The 24,171-nt window shown below is 42.4% G+C and overlaps 1 protein-coding gene across 2 annotated transcripts in view; it reads right to left on the bottom strand.

Moving 5' to 3' along the window:
* The window catches only part of LOC149925925 (cytochrome P450 18a1-like), a 52,905-nt gene extending 40,211 nt beyond the window's left edge, over positions 1–12,694 (bottom strand). For both annotated transcript variants that reach the window (XM_090159892.1, XM_090159893.1), the window contains exons 1-4: positions 12,612–12,694; positions 4,511–4,761; positions 4,030–4,160; positions 2,494–2,600 (exon numbers count right to left, since the gene is read on the bottom strand). In XM_090159892.1, the coding sequence (XP_090016018.1) occupies positions 2,494–2,600; positions 4,030–4,160; positions 4,511–4,746 (474 nt within the window). In that variant the 5' untranslated portion in view covers positions 4,747–4,761; positions 12,612–12,694. The remainder of the gene's footprint in view (positions 1–2,493; positions 2,601–4,029; positions 4,161–4,510; positions 4,762–12,611) is intronic.
* Positions 12,695–24,171: the final 11,477 nt, after the last annotated feature.

The raw sequence follows: 24,171 nt of genomic DNA on the forward strand, positions 1-24,171 counted from the left end.
CATTGCGGTTTTTGTCTGCTAGTATTTTGAATTTTCGCGTCTTGGTCTGCCATTTTGTCCAAAAATCTAAAAGTAACACGCAATAATTTGCTCCAATCTCGATCCGTTAATCTGTCGAAATCGGCAGATTGGTTTTGGGTGAGCTCGAAGCGCACGAGAGCGGGAAATGGAACACGCGAAACTTGATCGGAGCAGATCCGAGCACGCTAATGGAATATAAAATGTTGATCAGAGATAGAACAGTCAAATGGAACATAAAATGTTGATCAGAGCGATCTAGAGCAGTCAAATGGAACTTAAAATGTTGATCAGAGTGATCTAGAGCAGTCAAATGGAACATAAAATGTTGATCAGAGTGATCTAGAACAGTCAAATGAAACATAAAATGTTGATCAGAGCGATCTAGAACAGTCAAATGAAACATAAAATGTTGATCAGAGTGATCTAGAGCAGTCACATGGAACATAAAATGTTGATCAGAGCAATCTATACCAGTCAAATGGAACATAAAATGGTGATCAGAGATAGAACAGCCAAATGGAACATAAAATGTTGATCAGAGATAGAACAGTCAAATGGAACATAAAATGTTGATCATAGTGATCTAGAACAGTCAAATGGAACATAAAATGTTGATCAGAGCGATCTAGAGCACTCGAGAGCAGTCAAATCGAACATAAAATATTGATCACGGCAATCTAGAACACTGGAGTTAAATGGAAAACGCTATAAGAGACTGTGACGTAAGAACCAAATTTAAACAAGAAGGCCACGTTCTTTATAAAAGAACTATTGCTAATTTTCATTTCATCTCGAATTTTGGCACTAGCAAATCAATTATCTTCAGACGTCGGTTGTAAAAGCAATTTCCCTTCTTCGGGAAGAGACGAAACAATATTCTTAAGCCTCGGAATTAAACTGGAGGGGCTTATTGAAAGAAGCAAAACGCTTTTACGGAGCCTCGCTATCTTCGTCTAGCTGGGAAATTCGAACAAAAGATACTGTTAATTTGGGAGGAATTGGGTTTCCCGGGTCGGGGGAGATACAAGGGTGTAAAACCTTCCAGTCTCATCCGAAGGCACTTGAGAGTGCAATTCAGGAGACAGAGCGTGGGAGATAAGACTCGACCTTCGACAAACTCACCCCACACAAGGAGAGCGTAGCGAGCCTTTTTAATCGTTAAATTACTATTGTCAGAAGTTAATTAGCACGCGAAATATCAGCACGCTGAGGAGCGTTTGAAACTTAACCATTCCCGTTGAAACGATATCCATTTACATCCCATTTCCTTTCAAAAGTTTATCTCCCATTCATTACCATTCCATTTGACGTACATTTTCTCATTCCCGATCATTCCGGAAATTACCATCGCCGATTCAAAGTACCATAACCATTCATTCCCGAAATTGCCATCGCCAATTCAGAGTACCATAACCATTCATTCCCGAAATTACCATCGCCGATTCAAAGTACCATAACCATTCTTTCCCGAAATTACCATCGCTGATTCAAAGTACAACAACCATTGATTCCCGATCATTCCCGAAATTACCATCGCCGAGAGATTAACAGTATCGCGCCCAAAGGGAAAATCTATTACCGACCATTCCCAAAATCAAAATTACCTTTTCCATCCATTCCCAAAATCAAAATTACCTTTTCCATCCATTCCCTAACCGAAAATAAGATATCAATCTAATACCCGTCCATTCCCACGGTTACCGTGGTAAAGGTAAAAACCCGTTTCCATGCAATTCTCCAGGAATCGTCTCGCCAATTAAATCGTGGGTGCTAACAACGGCCCTAAAACTGGACCCTCCATACCCTCTTTAAGGAAAATTCTACTAAATTCTTTTCACACATCCGATAACTTAGTATCAATCACATCTGCTATAGGCGCTTCAATAAAACCAATTCAGCGATTCGCAACTAAGTTTTAATACATAGTGCCTGGACGTGCAAGCTACTCTTTACATGGTCCTTGTAAAATGGCACACACGACGGAAAAACCCAATGAGGTAGAATAAATAGCGATCCAAATCTGCCTTCCAGGACCCACCGTTTCGTGGGACAGTATTTGTTGAATTGGGCGCCATCTATCGTGTTATTGGAAAACTAAACCTTAATATATTTTGCAAAAGTGTCTGCTCATAGAAACAGATGGCGCCAACACGATTGGATAAAGTTGAAACTCAAGCCTACTCAAATAAAAAGTGTCACGCGAATCCCAGATTTGTTTGTATCTCTATTTCATATTCTACCTCATTCGGAAAACCTCGTGTTAGGCCTAACGGAGATTTTTTGCGTCAACGAGAAAAATGGGCTTACTAAGCCTAACCTAGACAGTCGTTTCCCTGACGACGCCAGAAGCTCTATCCAATGAAAAATGTATTACAATATACGGGCATCCTTTGTCGCTCGTAGTTTCGACCAAACCCCCAAGTAAGCCGGGTCTCGGGCTCAGGGAAAAAGGTAGTTTGAAATGGTCCTTACTTGAATGTGGGTTTGCATATGCGTTCTTCCGAAGCCCAAATCTCGTAAAACCTGGAGCGTGAATCGTCTGTTTGTCTTCCAAAGCTCGCCACTAACGTCGTTAAAACCTAATTAAAAGCATTAAACGGCCCACGAATTAAGAGCCTGTGACAAAATTAATTTGGCAAAGAACTGAATTCGCGAATGAGAAAATAGCACGAAAAACCACTAATGGAATTAGCAGGGGAAAAATAAGAGAAAAACAAAATTAACGAATGAAACCAACAGACTGAATAGATAATTAATTTAAATTGAATATTATATCTTCTAGTACCTTAGAAATATAAATATTTTTTATTAGAAAAAAACCTACTCTTTTCAATAATATATTTATATCTACTTAGGGATAAATAAATATAATCTTCGCTTTTAAAACGAGGGGGAAGTTACTTAAGAAATCTGGTGTAGAAGTAGTGAGAAATCGAAATAATTATTTCCAGAAATCTACAAATACAGGAGAAATATTAGAAATCTCGAGAAATTCAAAGAAATATTGGAAATCTAGAGAAATAAACAGAAATATTATCGATATTTCTGTAAATCTATAGAAATACATTAGAAATATTAGAAATCTAGAGAAATCCAAAGAAATATTGGAAATCTATAGAAATCCAAAGAAATATTGGAAATATAGAGAAATAAACGGAAATATTTTCGATATTTCTGGAACTCGGTAAATCCAAAGAAATAAACGGAAATATTTTCGATATTTCTGGAAATCGGTAAATCCAAAGAAATATTGGAATTCTCGAGAAATCGAAAGAAAGATTGGAAATCTATAGAAATCCAAAGAAATATTGGAAATATAGAGAAATAAACGGAAATATTTTCTATATTTCTGGAAATCGGTAAATCCAAAGAAATATTGGAATTCTCGAGAAATCGAAAGAAAGATTGGAAATCTAGAGAAATAAACTAAAATATTTTTGATATTTCAGGAATATCAGAAATATTTAAGGAATATCGGAAATATTTAAGAAATATCAGAAATATTTAAGAAACATCGGAAATATTTAAGAAATATTGGAAATATTGGAAATATTTAAGAAATATTGGAAATATTTAAGAAATATTGGAAATATTTCAGAAATATCGGAAATATTTAAGAAATATTGGAAATATTTAAGAAAAATCGGAAATATTTAAGAAATATCGGAAATCTAGAGAAATAAACTGAAATACTTTTGATATTTCAGGAATATCAGAAATATTTAAGAAATATCGGAAATATTTCAGAAATATCAGAAATATTTCAGAAATTTCGGAAATATTTAAGAAATATCGGAAATATTTCAGAAATATCGGAAATATTTCAGAAATATCGGAAATATTTCAGAAATATCGGAAATATTTAATAAATATCGGAAATATTTAAGAAATATCGGAAATCTTTGTAAATCAGAAATCCGCGGTGTACAATTTTCTCCTAAGTGGCTACCCCTCGTTTTAAAATACTGTTTGCGCACTCAAAAAGGGAGAAAAGGAAAAACACTCAACTGATTCCATCTTTGACTATCAAAAAAGGCGACGACGCGGTTGGTCTTCCCAGAAAGGCTTCTTTGTTCATGGCTTCTTTGATGCAATTGAAATCCAGTAGAACGATCACATTTCGACTACCGAGTTTCAAACTAGACACGCCAATTACACTCAGAATAAAATCAAATAATGGCGGAAGTAAATGAACCGAAGTTATCGAAATAGCGCTCAGAATCGGAGGGCGTTTTCCTTTTGAAAATGATGAGAAAATCGAGTCAAATAAAAGCTAATTTCCATTCCCGTCTTTTGGCGCGATTAATTGCAATTGGGAATTGTGGGTATAGCTATTTGTATGTATAAAAAATGGTTTAGGAGCGCACAAAATTTAAAATTCGAAGTAAAAATGTAACTTCATAAGGAAAACGCCTCCAACATGGGGAGTATAGCAGTCTGGTAACTTCGGTTCATTTACTTCTGATAATGGCAACTAAGATTAAAATACCTCACAATGTTGCCATATTTTTTCTTCATTTCGTACAACTGCACGTGGGCGTCCGCCCTGAGAAAAGGCAAATAGCCGACGATTGGAAGTCCCCACGGACCGGGTGGGCAGGCGTCCTTGCCACTCTTCTTCCTCCACGTCAACCAGGCTAAGAAAGTGGCCACCAAAGTGGCGAACACGATGATGTTACCTTTGTAACTTTCGGAGACCGACTGCAAGTCCGCCAAACCAATCATGGTGGCGATTTGTGCCTGTAACGAATCGTCCTTATATCTAACGAAGTATTTTTTGGCGATTGGACCAGAACGTAATGACGGTGAGCGTCGACGCAAAAATAAATCACCCTAAAGGCTGATTTTCACTAGGGCAAAAACGCCATGACGGTGAGCGTCGACGCGAAAATAAATCACCGTAAAGGCTGATTTTCACTAGGGCAAAAACGCCATGACGGTGAGCGTCGACGCGAAAATAAATCACCGTAAAGGCTGATTTTCACTAGGGCAAAAACGCCATGACGGTGAGCGTCGACGCGAAAATAAATCACCGTAAAGGTTGATTTTCACTAGGGCAAAAACGCCATGACGGTGAGCGTCGACGCGAAAATAAATCACCGTAAAGGCTGATTTTCACTAGGGCAAAAACGCCATGACGGTGAGCGTCTACGCGAAAATAAATCACCGTAAAGGCTGATTTTCACTAGGGCAAAAACGCCATGACGGTGAGCGTCGACGCGAAAATAAATCACCGTAAACGCTGATTTTCACTAGGGCAAAAACGCCATGACGGTGAGCGTCGACGCGAAAATAAATCACCGTAAAGGCTGATTTTCACTAGGCCAAAAACGCCATGACGGTGAGCGTCGACGCAAAAATAAATCACCGTGAAGGCTGATTTTCACTAGGGCAAAAACGCCATGACGGTGAGCGTCGACGCGAAAATAAATCACCGTAAAGGCTGATTTTCACTAGGCCAAAAACGCCATGACGGTGAGCGTCGACGCAAAAATAAATCACCGTAAAGGCTGATTTTCACTAGGGCAAAAACGCCATGACGGTGAGCGTCGACGCGAAAATAAATCACCGTAAAGGCTGATTTTCACTAGGGCAAAAACGCCATGACGGTGAGCGTCGACGCGAAAATAAATCACCGTAAAGGCTGATTTTCACTAGGCCAAAAACGCCATGACGGTGAGCGTCGACGCAAAAATAAATCACCGTGAAGGCTGATTTTCACTAGGGCAAAAACGCCATGACGGTGAGCGTCGACGCGAAAATAAATCACCGTAAAGGCTGATTTTCACTAGGCCAAAAACGCCATGACGGTGAGCGTCGACGCAAAAATAAATCACCGTGAAGGCTGATTTTCACTAGGGCAAAAACGCCATGACGGTGAGCGTCGACGCGAAAATAAATCACCGTAAAGGCTGATTTTCACTAGGCCAAAAACGCCATGACGGTGAGCGTCGACGCAAAAATAAATCACCGTGAAGGCTGATTTTCACTAGGGCAAAAACGCCATGACGGTGAGCGTCGACGCGAAAATAAATCACCGTAAAGGCTGATTTTCACTAGGGCAAAAACGCCATGACGGTGAGCGTCAACGCGAAAATAAATCACCGTAAAGGCTGATTTTCACTAGGCCAAAAACGCCATGACGGTGAGCGTCGACGCAAAAATAAATCACCGTGAAGGCTGATTTTCACTAGGGCAAAAACGCCATGACGGTGAGCGTCGACGCGAAAATAAATCACCGTAAAGGCTGATTTTCACTAGGCCAAAAACGCCATGACGGTGAGCGTCGACGCAAAAATAAATCACCGTGAAGGCTGATTTTCACTAGGGCAAAAACGCCATGACGGTGAGCGTCGACGCGAAAATAAATCACCGTAAAGGCTGATTTTCACTAGGCCAAAAACGCCATGACGGTGAGCGTCGACGCGAAAATAAATCACCGTAAAGGCTGATTTTCACTAGGCCAAAAACGCCATGACGGTGAGCGTCAACGCGAAAATAAATCACCGTAAAGGCTGATTTTCACTAGGGCAAAAACGCCATGACGGTGAGCGTCGACGCGAAAATAAATCACCGTAAAGGCTGATTTTCACTAGGGCAAAAACGCCATGACGGTGAGCGTCGACGCGAAAATAAATCACCGTAAAGGCTGATTTTCACTAGGGCAAAAACGCCATGACGGTGAGCGTCGACGCGAAAATAAATCACCGTAAAGGCTGATTTTCACTAGGGCAAAAACGCCATGACGGTGAGCGTCGACGCGAAAATAAATCACCGTAAAGGCTGATTTTCACTAGGGCAAAAACGCCATGACGGTGAGCGTCGACGCGAAAATAAATCACCGTAAAGGCTGATTTTCACTAGGCCAAAAACGCCATGACGGTGAGCGTCGACGCAAAAATAAATCACCGTGAAGGCTGATTTTCACTAGGGCAAAAACGCCATGACGGTGAGCGTCGACGCGAAAATAAATCACCGTAAAGGCTGATTTTCACTAGGCCAAAAACGCCATGACGGTGAGCGTCGACGCGAAAATAAATCACCGTAAAGGCTGATTTTCACTAGGGCAAAAACGCCATGACGGTGAGCGTCGACGCGAAAATAAATCACCGTAAAGGCTGATTTTCACTAGGCCAAAAACGCCATGACGGTGAGCGTCGACGCGAAAATAAATCACCGTAAAGGCTGATTTTCACTAGGCCAAAAACGCCATGACGGTGAGCGTCGACGCAAAAATAAATCACCGTGAAGGCTGATTTTCACTAGGGCAAAAACGCCATGACGGTGAGCGTCGACGCGAAAATAAATCACCGTAAAGGCTGATTTTCACTAGGCCAAAAACGCCATGACGGTGAGCGTCGACGCGAAAATAAATCACCGTAAAGGCTGATTTTCACTAGGGCAAAAACGCCATGACGGTGAGCGTCGACGCGAAAATAAATCACCGTAAAGGCTGATTTTCACTAGGCCAAAAACGCCATGACGGTGAGCGTCGACGCAAAAATAAATCACCGTGAAGGCTGATTTTCACTAGGGCAAAAACGCCATGACGGTGAGCGTCGACGCGAAAATAAATCACCGTAAAGGCTGATTTTCACTAGGCCAAAAACGCCATGACGTTGAGCGTCGACGCGAAAATAAATCACCGTAAAGGCTGATTTTCACTAGGGCAAAAACGCCATGACGGTGAGCGTCGACGCGAAAATAAATCACCGTAAAGGCTGATTTTCACTAGGCCAAAAACGCCATGACGGTGAGCGTCGACGCAAAAATAAATCACCGTGAAGGCTGATTTTCACTAGGGCAAAAACGCCATGACGGTGAGCGTCGACGCGAAAATAAATCACCGTAAAGGCTGATTTTCACTAGGCCAAAAACGCCATGACGGTGAGCGTCGACGCGAAAATAAATCACCGTAAAGGCTGATTTTCACTAGGGCAAAAACGCCATGACGGTGAGCGTCGACGCGAAAATAAATCACCGTAAAGGCTGATTTTCACTAGGGCAAAAACGCCATGACGGTGAGCGTCGACGCGAAAATAAATCACCGTAAAGGCTGATTTTCACTAGGCCAAAAACGCCATGACGGTGAGCGTCGACGCAAAAATAAATCACCGTGAAGGCTGATTTTCACTAGGGCAAAAACGCCATGACGGTGAGCGTCGACGCGAAAATAAATCACCGTAAAGGCTGATTTTCACTAGGCCAAAAACGCCATGACGGTGAGCGTCGACGCGAAAATAAATCACCGTAAAGGCTGATTTTCACTAGGGCAAAAACGCCATGACGGTGAGCGTCGACGCGAAAATAAATCACCGTAAAGGCTGATTTTCACTAGGCCAAAAACGCCATGACGGTGAGCGTCGACGCAAAAATAAATCACCGTGAAGGCTGATTTTCACTAGGCCAAAAACGCCATGACGGTGAGCGTCGACGCGAAAATAAATCACCGTAAAGGCTGATTTTCACTAGGCCAAAAACGTTATGACGGTGAGCGTCGACGCGAAAATAAATCACCGTAAAGGCTGATTTTCACTAGGGCAAAAACGCCATGACGGTGAGCGTCGACGCGAAAATAAATCACCGTAAAGGCTGATTTTCACTAGGCCAAAAACGCCATGACGGTGAGCGTCGACGCGAAAATAAATCACCGTAAAGGCTGATTTTCACTAGGCCAAAAACGCCATGACGGTGAGCGTCGACGCGAAAATAAATCACCGTAAAGGCTGATTTTCACTAGGCCAAAAACGCCATGACGGTGAGCGTCGACGCGAAAATAAATCACCGTAAAGGCTGATTTTCACTAGGGCAAAAACGCCATGACGGTGAGCGTCGACGCGAAAATAAATCAACGTAAAGGCTGATTTTCACTAGGGCAAAAACGCCATGACGGTGAGCGTCGACGCGAAAATAAATCACCGTGAAGGCTGATTTTCACTAGGGCAAAAACGCCATGACGGTGAGCCTCGACGCGAAAATAAATCACCGTAAAGGCTGATTTTCACTAGGCCAAACACGCCATGACGGTGAGCGTCGACGCAAAAATAAATCACCGTGAAGGCTGATTTTCACTAGGGCAAAAACGCCATGACGGTGAGCGTCGACGCGAAAATAAATCACCGTAAAGGCTGATTTTCACTAGGGCAAAAACGCCATGACGGTGAGCGTCGACGCGAAAATAAATCACCGTAAAGGCTGATTTTCACTAGGGCAAAAACGCCATGACGGTGAGCGTCGACGCGAAAATAAATCACCGTAAAGGCTGATTTTCACTAGGGCAAAAACGCCATGACGGTGAGCGTCGACGCAAAAATAAATCACCGTGAAGGCTGATTTTCACTAGGGCAAAAACGCCATGACGGTGAGCGTCGACGCGAAAATAAATCACCGTAAAGGCTGATTTTCACTAGGCCAAAAACGCCATGACGGTGAGCGTCGACGCGAAAATAAATCACCGTAAAGGCTGATTTTCACTAGGCCAAAAACGCCATGACGGTGAGCGTCGACGCGAAAATAAATCACCGTAAAGGCTGATTTTCACTAGGCCAAAAACGCCATGTGGTGAGCGTCGACGCGAAAATAAATCACCGTAAAGGCTGATTTTCACTAGGGCAAAAACGCCATGACGGTGAGCGTCGACGCGAAAATAAATCACCGTAAAGGCTGATTTTCACTAGGGCAAAAACGCCATGACGGAGCGTCGACGCGAAAATAAATCACCGTGAAGGCTGATTTTCACTAGGGCAAAAACGCCATGACGGTGAGCGTCGACGCGAAAATAAATCACCGTAAAGGCTGATTTTCACTAGGCCAAACACGCCATGACGGTGAGCGTCGACGCAAAAATAAATCACCGTGAAGGCTGATTTTCACTAGGGCAAAAACGCCATGACGGTGAGCGTCGACGCGAAAATAAATCACCGTAAAGGCTGATTTTCACTAGGGCAAAAACGCCATGACGGTGAGCGTCGACGCGAAAATAAATCACCGTAAAGGCTGATTTTCACTAGGGCAAAAACGCCATGACGGTGAGCGTCGACGCGAAAATAAATCACCGTAAAGGCTGATTTTCACTAGGGCAAAAACGCCATGACGGTGAGCGTCGACGCGAAAATAAATCACCGTAAAGGCTGATTTTCACTAGGGCAAAAACGCCATGACGGTGAGCGTCGACGCGAAAATAAATCACCGTAAAGGCTGATTTTCACTAGGCCAAACACGCCATGACGGTGAGCGTCGACGCAAAAATAAATCACCGTGAAGGCTGATTTTCACTAGGGCAAAAACGCCATGACGGTGAGCGTCGACGCGAAAATAAATCACCGTAAAGGCTGATTTTCACTAGGCCAAAAACGCCATGACGGTGAGCGTCGACGCGAAAATAAATCACCGTAAAGGCTGATTTTCACTAGGCCAAAAACGCCATGAGGGAGAGCGTCGACGCGAAAATAAATCACCGTAAAGGCTGATTTTCACTAGGGCAAAAACGCCATGACGGTGAGCGTCGACGCGAAAATAAATCACCGTAAAGGCTGATTTTCACTAGGGCAAAAACGCCATGACGGTGAGCGTCGACGCGAAAATAAATCACCGTAAAGGCTGATTTTCACTAGGGCAAAAACGCCATGACGGTGAGCGTCGACGCGAAAATAAATCACCGTAAAGGCTGATTTTCACTAGGGCAAAAACGCCATGACGGTGAGCGTCGACGCGAAAATAAATCACCGTAAAGGCTGATTTTCACTAGGGCAAAAACGCCATGACGGTGAGCGTCGACGCGAAAATAAATCACCGTAAAGGCTGATTTTCACTAGGCCAAACACGCCATGACGGTGAGCGTCGACGCAAAAATAAATCACCGTGAAGGCTGATTTTCACTAGGGCAAAAACGCCATGACGGTGAGCGTCGACGCGAAAATAAATCACCGTAAAGGCTGATTTTCACTAGGGCAAAAACGCCATGACGGTGAGCGTCGCAGTGAAAAAAAAAACCGGTTCGTCCACGATATTTTTGCGTCGACATTCGCCGTTGCGAAAAAAAACCATTACGATCAACGTCGCACACTGGGGCAAACTGAGCCCAAACCTGGTCAAAATTAATATCTCAAAAACCGTTTCCTGTACCAATTTCAAATTTTTGTGACACTTAACACGTGTTGGGGGACAATTAAAGATGATAACATCGATGACCTTGAACCATGTCTTCAAGGTCAAAAATCATCTCGAGAATCGTTAGATTTAGAAACTTCGTTCCAATTAGAAAGTTTTCCTCATCATATTTAATGTCTGAATAACTTGAGCCCGAATTCATTTGATCAATTGAAAGCCGGAAAACAAGTTAGTCATCAAGTTAACAATACTAAACTGTTTACAATAAAAATTTAATAAATCCAAAAATTACGCAGAAGAAATTCTACCATTGACTTAGCATAGTTTTAAGTTGAATCGACGATTTGTAAAGAAAATAAATTTTCGATTACTTGGCTCTCTTTTTTACAAATTGAATCATATCAAAGCCCATTTAGCATAAAATGTGGCGAAGAACACTTTTCTAATTGGATTTTTTTGAATATCCATTATGTTTCTCAACATAAATTTGAATAAATAGAATATTTGTGAACAGAACATATGTTATGTCCGATTCATAATAACTTTCCTGTAGCGAGTTCAGTATTATTTACTTTGTGACCAACTGGTTTTAAGTGTTAAATTTTTCGGCTTTCAATTGATCAAATGAATTCAGACATTAGATATGATGAGGTACACGTTTCTAATTGGAACGAAGTTTCTAAATCTAACGGTTCTCGAGATAATTTTTCAATGACCTTGAAGAAACGGTTCAAGGTGTTCAATGTTATCATTTGTAATTGTTCCCCAACACGTGTTAAGTGCCACAAAAATTTTAAATTAGTACAGGAAACGGTTTTGATGTTATCGCCATGGATCGTTTTTAAATTGGACACCCTTTTTAATTTTATATATATCTATTGAAAATCTGTACAAAAATAGAAAATAGGCAAATATTGGCAACATTTTTAATCGATATTGTGATAAATAATGAACATTTATCAACTTAAATCAAAAATTGTAACTTAATCTACCTAAATTCGTAACTAAAAGTCACATTAATTCTAAAAGGAATATATTAGTTAAAGATCTTTAACTTCGTTTTCCAGAATTCACACTATTTGAACTACGTGGCTTTGTTTAATAGTTGCATAACTCTAAAATATCGATATCAACTTGGTATTGATATTTCCAAAACTAAAGACTGCAAAAAAAAAATTTTTACCTTTTAAATCCAGCTTGAAAGTATACCAAAAACTATACAAAAACTCCTACTTAGAATATCTAAAAAAAATCTACTACTTCTAAGGAGCCTGGTGGAAAATAAAAATTTGCCGTCAAAAATCAAACACCGGTAAATTGTGCGGTGGTTTATAAACAAATATTATACATTAAAATAAAATTCATACGCGCGATTTATTTTTTTGACTTTTGGTCAGGTTTGGGCTCAGTTTGCCCCACTGTGACGCGTCGTGGCGTTTTTGCCCTAGTGAAAATCAGCCCTTAGTCAGTTGATGGCTTACCGCTTTACTTGAGTCGCGTTAAGTTCCAGACAGATCTTCAATGCCTTCTGACTTTTCGTCAAATAAGTGCGGCTCGCTTCAATCTTCCGGCTCAGATAGCAACTAGTGACTGGCCTCCTCGCTAATTTGCTTTTCTGTCGCTCGAAGTAGATACGCTGTTTCAGACACTTAATCTGGCCTCCTCTCTCATATCTCGTTCAATAATTAACGACAAAACAACGAACAATGTTTTGTTTTTCCCAAACGTACATTCACACTCTGATCCTCGGAATCAGGACTATAACGGCCAAATAGATAGCGAGCGAATGTTGGTTCCGCTGTCCCCGCCTTTGATTATACTAGTTTTCATATGGGAAAAAATAAATCCTTGATAGATGCTGGTACTAGATTTCTTTTATATCTAAAAAGCTGCCTTATTAACCGCTTATGTTACACGCAACTGACTTTTTATCCATTTATAAGTATCATCTGATTACTTTATTAAGCTACATACACGTTACTATTTAATTGGCTAATGATCAAATTCTAGACGAAAATTATATTACTAATGTTAATCGCCGATTTTGAAAACGCGTTTGGGAAGAAAATATGTTCGGGGTGAACTATGTTGTACATTGAGTTTCCGAAACTGTTTTATCGGGTAAATGTAGTTTATAAATAAGTAAATATCCTTAGACAGTACAATATTTATATTTTATATCGTTAGTGTAGGGAACTGTTGGCTCGCGTGGCATGAAGGGCTTGCCACCACCCTCCTACGCATTGTAACCCGGCCACCTGAATTAATGGCTTTAAAAGTCGCTCGATGACTTGAGCCTAAGGTGGTGCCTTGGGTATTAGCTTAGTTGATTATTATAGTAAAGGTTAAAAAACGTGGATATGTTAATTAATTTTGGTTCTCTCCTATACCGGCTATTGACGGTCGACTTCCCTTGAGCTCTTGACAAAACAAGTTATAATTAAAAAAATATATTAATAGGTGGAGTTTCAAGAAATTATACTCGAAATCAAGGTTAGCTGAGACAACTAAAGTGGTCGGCATTTAACGTAAGATATTTTTGGGCTGCTTGTCTGAAATTTAGCGATACCAGTTGGCTGCACTGAACTTCAATGAATTTCAGTCAAATTTCCGTCTAATAAATGAAGACTGCAATTTAACTACATTGAATTGATAGACTGAAAAGTGGATTAAGTGTGACAGAAATAGCAGCTGGCTTAGCTACAATTGCAGTTAACTGACTGCAACTACATAAAATCGGTAATATGACTGAAATGTGGCTAAAAACCTCTCTGTGACAAAGATGCAACTAGACTGCATTTAGTCTACAAATGTAGCCTTAAAGGAGAACTGTCACCACCCTAAATTTGGTTTAAAACCATTGAAATGGATAGAGGACGTCCGAAAGTGGCTATACAAAATATATCATGTTAATATTTCCAGTATTTGATTTATTATTAGCAACCAAATTTCGTGTTTTTATCCCCCCCCCCCGACTCGAGAGTCTCAGAACCCCTTGGTTGAACCTACCTGCAGCGCCATCTCGTGAACGAAATATTTTTTCCCCGGTTTTATCGTTTTTCGGTCGGAGCTGTCGTCTGCTACGACATTCTCCTTGGCTTTTTAACCGAGTTATATTCGTAGATTGTAGTTTATCGTGTTTTTAAACTGCCTTACACGCCGCCCTTTCTCAAATTTTTGCCGCTTCATTCTTTTGGCGCTGCACGTAGGTTCAACCGCAATTTCTGCAATTTTTTAAGCCGTTTGATGTAGGTTGCGGAAAAAGTAGCGTAACTTTTTAAATACTTTTCCAATAACTATAAAATTTCAGGGACATAAATATTAATATATTTTCTATCTTTCTGTAAAAAACCTCGTAAATTTTGGTTTTGGTGACAGTTCTCCTTTAATATTAGCTTTAATGTGGCTTAAAGATTGGATGCACTTGCGGTCTATTTATTTATTTTCTGAAAATAAATATTCTGCAGTAGAGCTATAATTGACTGCAACTAATCATGTCTGTAATTTGGCAGTCATTTCACCCTATTAAACAAGTTTCTCCATATCTAAAAGTCTAAATTGCTTCTAGTTTTCGAATAACGTTGCGACCAACATAAGTGTCATAGTATCAATAAGTTGAACAATTAACAAAAATGACGCTTATGATTGTTACTTATATAAACAATTATTTCAAATTAGCTGTTAGTTTTAAAATAATATATCCATTGAACCTCATATATTAAGCTTAAATTTGGTCCTGTGTGCTTTTATTGGGCGTGTATTAATCTCATCGTTTACAAATATCCTTAACGTTCAACTGGAAGGCTTACAATAATTGCGAAAATGTTAGTAATACTATCGAAACGAACATTATTGGACGTTTACTAGTTTAATAATTCCAACACAAAGAGATCGTGAAGCTTTGTTTGGTTTCCTCCAACTACTCTTAAGTATCTCGGTTTGTGTTTAGCTTTTAATAACGTAGTCATTATGAAGACTTGTTTGATGTATACAAAAAAGCTGCTACAAGTTTCCCCGTACAGGCTTTCGAGAGGTGACTCAATCTGTCAAATTAGGATCAAGGCGCCAATGTTCTTTTGTGCTACTAGGGATAATGCGAAATAAATAACTACCCTTAAGGAAAATATGACTGCAAAATAACTTTAATACGGCTGCACCGTGATTCCAAAATAACTGAAGTGAGGAAACAATGTGACTACCAATTAGCCGTAATAGAGCTACAATGTGACTACCAAGTAACCGTAGTGGGGTTACAATGTGACTACCAAGTAACCGTAAAGGGGTTACAATGTGACTGCCAATTAACCGTAGTGGGGTTACAAAGTGACTGCAAAGTAACCGTAGTGGGGCTACAATGTGACTACCACGAAAAAGTAATGGAGCTACAATGGGACTACCAAGTAACCGTAGTGGGGTTACAATGTGAGTGCCAAATAAACGTAGTGGGGCTACAATGTGACTACCAAGTAACCGTAGTGGGGTTACAATGTGACTGCCAAATAACCGTAGTGGGGCTACAATGTGACTACCACGAAACCGTAGTGGGGCTAAAATATGACTGCCAAATACCCGTACTGGGGCTACAATGTGAATACCAAGAAACCGTAATGGAGCTACAATGTGACTACAAAGTAACCGTAGTGGAGCTACAATGTGACTACCAAGTAACCGTAGTGGGGTTACAATGTGACTGCCAAATAACCGTAGTGGGGCTACAATGTGACTAACACGAAACCGTAGTGGGGCTAAAATATGACTGCCAAATAACCGTAGTGGGGCTACAATGTGAATACCAAGAAACCGTAATGGAGCTACAATGTGACTACAAAGTAACCGTAGTGGAGCTACAATGTGACTACCAAGTAACCGTAGTGGGGTTAAAATGTGACTGCCAAATAACCGTAGTGGGGCTACAATGTGACTACCACGAAACGGTAGTGGGGCTAAAATATGTTTCCAAATAACCATAGTGGAGCTACAATGTGAATACCAAGAAACCGTAATGGAGCTACAATGTGACTGCAAAGTAACCGTAGTGGGGCTACAATGTGACTGCAAAGTAACCGTAGTGGGGCTACAATGTGACTGCAAAGTAACCGAAGTGGGGCTACAATGTGACTGCAAAGTAACCGTAGTGGGGCTACAATGTGACTACCAAGAAACCGCAATGGAGCTACAATGTTACTACAAAGTAACCGAAGTGAAGCTACAATGTGACTGCAAAGTAAAAGTAGTGGGGATACAATGTGACTGCAAAGTAACCGTAGTGGGGCTACAATGTGACTGAAAAGTAACCGTAGTGGGGCTGCAATGTGACTGCAAAGTAACCGTAGTAGGGCTGCAATGTGACTGCAAAGTAACAGTAGTGGGGCTACAATGTCATTGCAAAGTAATCGTAGTGGGGCTACAATGTGACTGCAAAGTAAAAGTAGTGGGGCTACAATGTGACAGCAAAGTAAACGTAGTGGGGCTACAATGTGACTGCAATGTAACCGTAGTGGAGCTACAATGTGACTGCAAAGTAACCGTAGTGGGGCTACAATGTGACTACCACAAAACCGTAATGGAGCTACAATGTGACTACAAAAAAGCCGTAGTGGAGCTACAATGTGACTGCAAAGTAACCGTAGTGGGGCTACAATGTGACTACCACGAAACCGTAATGGAGATACAATGTGACTGCAAAGTAACCGTAGTGGGGCTACAATGTGACTACCACGAAACCGTAATGGAGATACAATGTGACTGCCAAGTAACCGTAGTGGGGCTACAATGTGACTACCACGAAACCGTAATGGAGCTACAATGTGACTACAAAGTAGCCGTCGTGGAGCTACAATGTGACTGCAAAGTAACCGTAGTGGGGCTACAATGTGACTACCACGAAACCGTAGTGGGGCTAAAATATGACTGCCAAATAACCGTAGTGGGGCTACAATGTGAATACCAAGAAACCGTAATGGAGCTACAATGTGACTACAAAGTAACCGTAGTGGAGCTACAATGTGACTACCAAGTAACCGTAGTGGGGTTAAAATGTGACTGCCAAATAACCGTAGTGGGGCTACAATGTGACTACCACGAAACCGTAGTGGGGCTAAAATATGACTCCCAAATAACCATAGTGGAGCTACAATGTGAATACCAAGAAACCGTAATGGAGCTACAATGTGACTGCAAAGTAACCGTAGTGGGGCTACAATGTGACTGCAAAGTAACCGTAGTGGGGCTACAATGTGACTGCAAAGTAACCGAAGTGGGGCTACAATGTGACTGCAAAGTAACCGTAGTGGGGCTACAATGTGACTACCAAGAAACCGCAATGGAGCTACAATGTTACTACAAAGTAACCGAAGTGAAGCTACAATGTGACTGCAAAGTAACCGTAGTGGGGCTACAATAAGACTGCAAAGTAACCGTAGTGGGGCTGAAATGTGACTGCAAAGTAACCGTAGTGGGGCTGCAATGTGACTGCAAAGTAACCGTAGTGGGGCTGCAATGTGACTGCAAAGTAAAAGTAGTGGGGCTACAATGTGACTGCAAAGTAATCGTAGTGGGGCTACAATGTGACTGCAAAGTAACCGTAGTGTGGCTACAATGCGACTGCAAAGTAACCGTAGTGGGGCTACAATGTGACTGCAAAGTCACCGTAGTGGGGCTACAATGTGACTGCAAAGTAACCGTAGTGGGGCTACAATGTGACTGCAAAGTAACCGTAGTGGGGCTACAATGTAACTGCAAAGTAACCGTAGTGGGGCTACAATGTGACTGCAAAGTAACCGTAGTGGGGCTACAATAATACTGCAAAGTAACCGTAGTGGGGCTACAATAAGACTGCAAAGTAACCGTAGTGGGGCTGAAATGTGACTGCAAAGTAACCGTAGTGGGGCTGCAATGTGACTGCAAAGTAACCGTAGTGGGGCTGCAATGTGACTGCAAAGTAAAAGTAGTGGGGCTACAATGTGACTGCAAAGTAATCGTAGTGGGGCTACAATGTGACTGCAAAGTAAAAGTAGTGGGGCTACAATGTGACTGCAAAGTAAACGTAGTGGGGCTACAATGTGACTGCAATGTAACCGTAGTGGAGCTACAATGTGACTGCAAAGTAACCGTAGTGGGGCTACAATGTGACTGCAAAGTAACCGTAGTGGGGCTACAATGCGACTGCAAAGTAACCGTAGTGGGGCTACAATGTGACTGCAAAGTAACCGTAGTGGGGCTACAATGTGACTACCAAGAAACCGTAATGGAGCTACAATGTTACTACAAAATAACCGAAGTGGGGCTACAATGTGACTGCAAAGTAAAAGTAGTAAGGCTACAATGTGACTGCAAAGTAAAAGTAGTGGGGCTACAATGTGACTGCAAAGTAACCGTAGTGGGGCTACAATGTGACTGCAAAGTAACCGTAGTGGGGCTACAATGTGACTGCAAAGTAAAAGTAGTGGGGCTGAAATGTGACTGCAAAGTAACCGTGGTGGGGCTACAATGTGACTGCTAAGTAACCGTAGTGGGGCTACAATGTGACTGCAAAGTAACCGTAGTGGGGCTACAATGTGACTGCAAAGTAACCATAGTTTGGCTACAATGTGACTGCAATGTAACCGTAGTGGGGATACAATGTGACTACCACGATACCGTAATGGAGCTACAATATGACTGCAAAGTAAAAGTAATAGGGCTACAATATGACTGCAAAGTAAAAGTAGTAGGGCTACAATGTGACTGCAAAGTAACCGTAGTGGGGCTACAATGTGACTGCAAAGTAACCGTAGTGGGGCTACAATAAGACTGCAAAGTAACCGTAGTGGGGCTGAAATGTGACTGCAAAGTAACCGTAGTGGGGCTGCAATGTGACTGCAAAGTAACCGTAGTGGGGCTGCAATGTGACTGCAAAGTAAAAGTAGTGGGGCTACAATGTGACTGCAAAGTAATCGTAGTGGGGCTACAATGTGACTGCAAAGTAACCGTAGTGGGGCTACAATGCGACTGCAAAGTAACCGTAGTGGGGCTACAATGTGACTGCAAAGTCACCGTAGTGGGGCTACAATGTGACTACCAAGAAACCGTAATGGAGCTACAATGTGACTGCAAAGTAACCGTAGTGGTGCTACAATGTAACTGCAAAGTAACCGTAGTGGGGCTACAATGTGACTGCAAAGTAACCGTAGTGGGGCTACAATGTGACTGCAAAGTAACCGTAGTGGGGCTACAATAAGACTGCAAAGTAACCGTAGTGGGGCTGAAATGTGACTGCAAAGTAACCGTAGTGGGGCTGCAATGTGACTGCAAAGTAACCGTAGTGGGGCTGCAATGTGACTGCAATGTAAAAGTAGTGGGGCTACAATGTGACTGCAAAGTAATCGTAGTGGGGCTACAATGTGACTGCAAAGTAAAAGTAGTGGGGCTACAATGTGACTACCACGAAACCGTAGTGGGGCTAAAATATGTTTCCAAATAACCATAGTGGAGCTACAATGTGAATACCAAGAAACCGTAATGGAGCTACAATGTGACTGCAAAGTAACCGTAGTGGGGCTACAATGTGACTGCAAAGTAACCGTAGTGGGGCTACAATGTGACTGCAAAGTAACCGAAGTGGGGCTACAATGTGACTGCAAAGTAACCGTAGTGGGGCTACAATGTGACTACCAAGAAACCGCAATGGAGCTACAATGTTACTACAAAGTAACCGAAGTGAAGCTACAATGTGACTGCAAAGTAAAAGTAGTGGGGATACAATGTGACTGCAAAGTAACCGTAGTGGGGCTACAATGTGACTGAAAAGTAACCGTAGTGGGGCTGCAATGTGACTGCAAAGTAACCGTAGTAGGGCTGCAATGTGACTGCAAAGTAAAAGTAGTGGGGCTACAATGTCATTGCAAAGTAATCGTAGTGGGGCTACAATGTGACTGCAAAGTAAAAGTAGTGGGGCTACAATGTGACAGCAAAGTAAACGTAGTGGGGCTACAATGTGACTGCAATGTAACCGTAGTGGAGCTACAATGTGACTGCAAAGTAACCGTAGTGGGGCTACAATGTGACTACCACAAAACCGTAATGGAGCTACAATGTGACTACAAAAAAGCCGTAGTGGAGCTACAATGTGACTGCAAAGTAACCGTAGTGGGGCTACAATGTGACTACCACGAAACCGTAATGGAGATACAATGTGACTGCAAAGTAACCGTAGTGGGGCTACAATATGACTACCACGAAACCGTAATGGAGATACAATGTGACTGCCAAGTAACCGTAGTGGGGCTACAATGTGACTACCACGAAACCGTAATGGAGCTACAATGTGACTACAAAGTAGCCGTCGTGGAGCTACAATGTGACTGCAAAGTAACCGTAGTGGGGCTACAATGTGACTACCACGAAACCGTAGTGGGGCTAAAATATGACTGCCAAATAACCGTAGTGGGGCTACAATGTGAATACCAAGAAACCGTAATGGAGCTACAATGTGACTACAAAGTAACCGTAGTGGAGCTACAATGTGACTACCAAGTAACCGTAGTGGGGTTAAAATGTGACTGCCAAATAACCGTAGTGGGGCTACAATGTGACTACCACGAAACCGTAGTGGGGCTAAAATATGACTCCCAAATAACCATAGTGGAGCTACAATGTGAATACCAAGAAACCGTAATGGAGCTACAATGTGACTGCAAAGTAACCGTAGTGGGGCTACAATGTGACTGCAAAGTAACCGTAGTGGGGCTACAATGTGACTGCAAAGTAACCGAAGTGGGGCTACAATGTGACTGCAAAGTAACCGTAGTGGGGCTACAATGTGACTACCAAGAAACCGCAATGGAGCTACAATGTTACTACAAAGTAACCGAAGTGAAGCTACAATGTGACTGCAAAGTAAAAGTAGTGGGGATACAATGTGACTGCAAAGTAACCGTAGTGGGGCTACAATGTGACTGAAAAGTAACCGTAGTGGGGCTGCAATGTGACTGCAAAGTAACCGTAGTAGGGCTGCAATGTGACTGCAATGTAACCGTAGTGGAGCTACAATGTGACTGCAAAGTAACCGTAGTGGGGCTACAATGTGACTACCACAAAACCGTAATGGAGCTACAATGTGACTACAAAAAAGCCGTAGTGGAGCTACAATGTGACTGCAAAGTAACCGTAGTGGGGCTACAATGTGACTACCACGAAACCGTAATGGAGATACAATGTGACTGCAAAGTAACCGTAGTGGGGCTACAATGTGACTACCACGAAACCGTAATGGAGATACAATGTGACTGCCAAGTAACCGTAGTGGGGCTACAATGTGACTACCACGAAACCGTAATGGAGCTACAATGTGACTACAAAGTAGCCGTCGTGGAGCTACAATGTGACTGCAAAGTAACCGTAGTGGGGCTACAATGTGACTACCACGAAACCGTAATGGAGATACAATGTGACTGCAAAGTAACCGTAGTGGGGCTACAATGTGACTACCACGAAACCGTAATGGAGATACAATGTGACTGCCAAGTAACCGTAGTGGGGCTACAATGTGACTACCACGAAACCGTAATGGAGCTACAATGTGACTGCACAGTAACCGTAGTTGGGCTACAATGTGACTGCAAAGTATACCGTAGTGGGGCTACAATGTGACTGCAAAGTAACCGTAGTGGGGCTACAATAAGACTGCAAAGTAACCGTAGTGGGGCTACAATGTGACTGCAAAGTAACCGTAGTGGGGCTACAATAAGACTGCAAAGTAACTGTAGTGGGGCTGAAATGTGACTGCAAAGTAACCGTAGTGGGGCTGCAATGTGACTGCAAAGTAACCGTAGTGGGGCTGCAATGTGACTGCAAAGTAAAAGTAGTGGGGCTACAATGTGACTGCAAAGTAACCGTAGTGGGGCTACAATAAGACTGCAAAGTAACCGTAGTGGGGCTGAAATGTGACTGCAAAGTAACCGTAGTGGGGCTGCAATGTGACTAGAAAGTAACCGTAGTGGAGCTACAAGGTGACTGCAAAGTAACCGTAGTGGGGCTACAATGTGACAACCAAGAAACCGTAATGGAGCTACAATGTTACTGCAAAGTAACCGTAGTGGGGCTACAATGTGACTGCCAAGTAACCGTAGTGGGGCTACAATGTGACTACCACGAAACCGTAATGGAGCTACAATGTGACTGCACAGTAACCGTAGTTGGGCTACAATGTGACTGCAAAGTATACCGTAGTGGGGCTACAATGTGACTGCAAAGTTACCGTAGTGGGGCTACAATAAGACTGCAAAGTAACCGTAGTGGGGCTACAATGTGACTGCAAAGTAACCGTAGTGGGGCTACAATAAGACTGCAAAGTAACTGTAGTGGGGCTGAAATGTGACTGCAAAGTAACCGTAGTGGGGCTGCAATGTGACTGCAAAGTAACCGTAGTGGGGCTGCAATGTGACTGCAAAGTAAAAGTAGTGGGGCTACAATGTGACTGCAAAGTAACCGTAGTGGGGCTACAATAAGACTGCAAATTAACCGTAGTGGGGCTGAAATGTGACTGCAAAGTAACCGTAGTGGGGCTGCAATGTGACTAGAAAGTAACCGTAGTGGAGCTACAAGGTGACTGCAAAGTAACCGTAGTGGGGCTACAATGTGACAACCAAGAAACCGTAATGGAGCTACAATGTTACTGCAAAGTAACCGTAGTGGGGCTACAATGTGACTGCAAAGTAACCGTAGTGGGGCTTCAATAAGACTGCAAAGTAACCGTAGTGGGGCTACAATGTGACTGCAAAGTAACCGTAGTGGGGCTACAATAAGACTGCAAAGTAACCGTAGTGGGGCTGAAATGTGACTGCAAAGTAACCGTAGTGGGGCTGCAATGTGACTGCAAAGTAACCGTAGTGGGGCTGCAATGTGACTACCAAGAATCCGTAATGGAGCTACAATGTTACTACAAAGTAACCGAAGTGGGGCTACAATGTGACTGCAATGTAACTGTAGTGGGGCTACAATGTGACTGCAAAGTAACCGTAGTGGGGCTGCAATGTGACTGCAAAGTAACCGTAGTGGGGCTGCAATGTGACTGCAAAGTAAACGTAGTGGGGCTACAATGTGACTGCAATGTAACCGTAGTGGAGCTACAATGTGACTGCAAAGTAACCGTAGTGGGGCTATAATGTGACTGCAAAGTAACCGTAGTGGGGCTACAATGTGAAGGCAAAGTAACCGTAGTGGGGCTACAATGTGACTGCAAAGTAACCGTAGTGGGGCTACAATGTGACTGCAAAGTAACCGTAGTGGGTCTACAATGTGACTGCAAAGTAACCGTAGTGGGGTTGCAATGTGACTGCAAAGTAAAAGTAGTGGGGCTACAATGTGATTGCAAAGTAATCGTAGTGGGTCTACAATGTGACTGCAAAGTAAAAGTAGTGGGGCTACAATGTGAATTCAAAGTAAACGTAGTGGGGCTACAATGTGACTGCAAAGTAACCGTAGTGGGGCTACAATGTGACTGCAAAGTAACCGAAGTGGGGCTACAATGTGACTGCAAAGTAACCGTAGTGAGGCTACAATGTGACTGCAAAGTAACCGTAGTGAGTCTACAATGTTACTACAAAGTAACCGAAGTGGGGCTACAATGTGACTGCAAAGTAACCGTAGTGGGGCTACAATGTGACTACCATGAAACCGTAATGGAGCTACAATGTGACTAGAAAGTAACCGTAGTGGAGCTACTAGGTGACTGCAAAGTAACCGTAGTGGGGCTACAATGTGACAACCAAGAAACCGAAATGGAGCTATAATGTTACTACAAAGTAACCGTAGTGGAGCTACAATGTGACTACCACGAAACCGTAATGGAGATACAATGTGACTGCCAAGTAACCGTAGTGGGGCTACAATGTGACTACCACGAAACCGTAATGGAGCTACAATAAGACTGCACAGTAACCGTAGTTGGGCTACAATGTGACTGCAAAGTAACCGTAGTGGGGCTACAATAAGACTGCAAAGTAACCGTAGTGGGGCTGAAATGTGACTGCAAAGTAACCGTAGTGGGGCTGCAATGTGACT

The sequence above is a fragment of the Leiobunum rupestre genome, chromosome 10, assembly GCF_980474605.1.
Source record: "Leiobunum rupestre chromosome 10, qqLeiRupe1.1.hap1, whole genome shotgun sequence".
NCBI classification, from domain to species: Eukaryota; Metazoa; Arthropoda; class Arachnida; order Opiliones; family Sclerosomatidae; genus Leiobunum; species Leiobunum rupestre.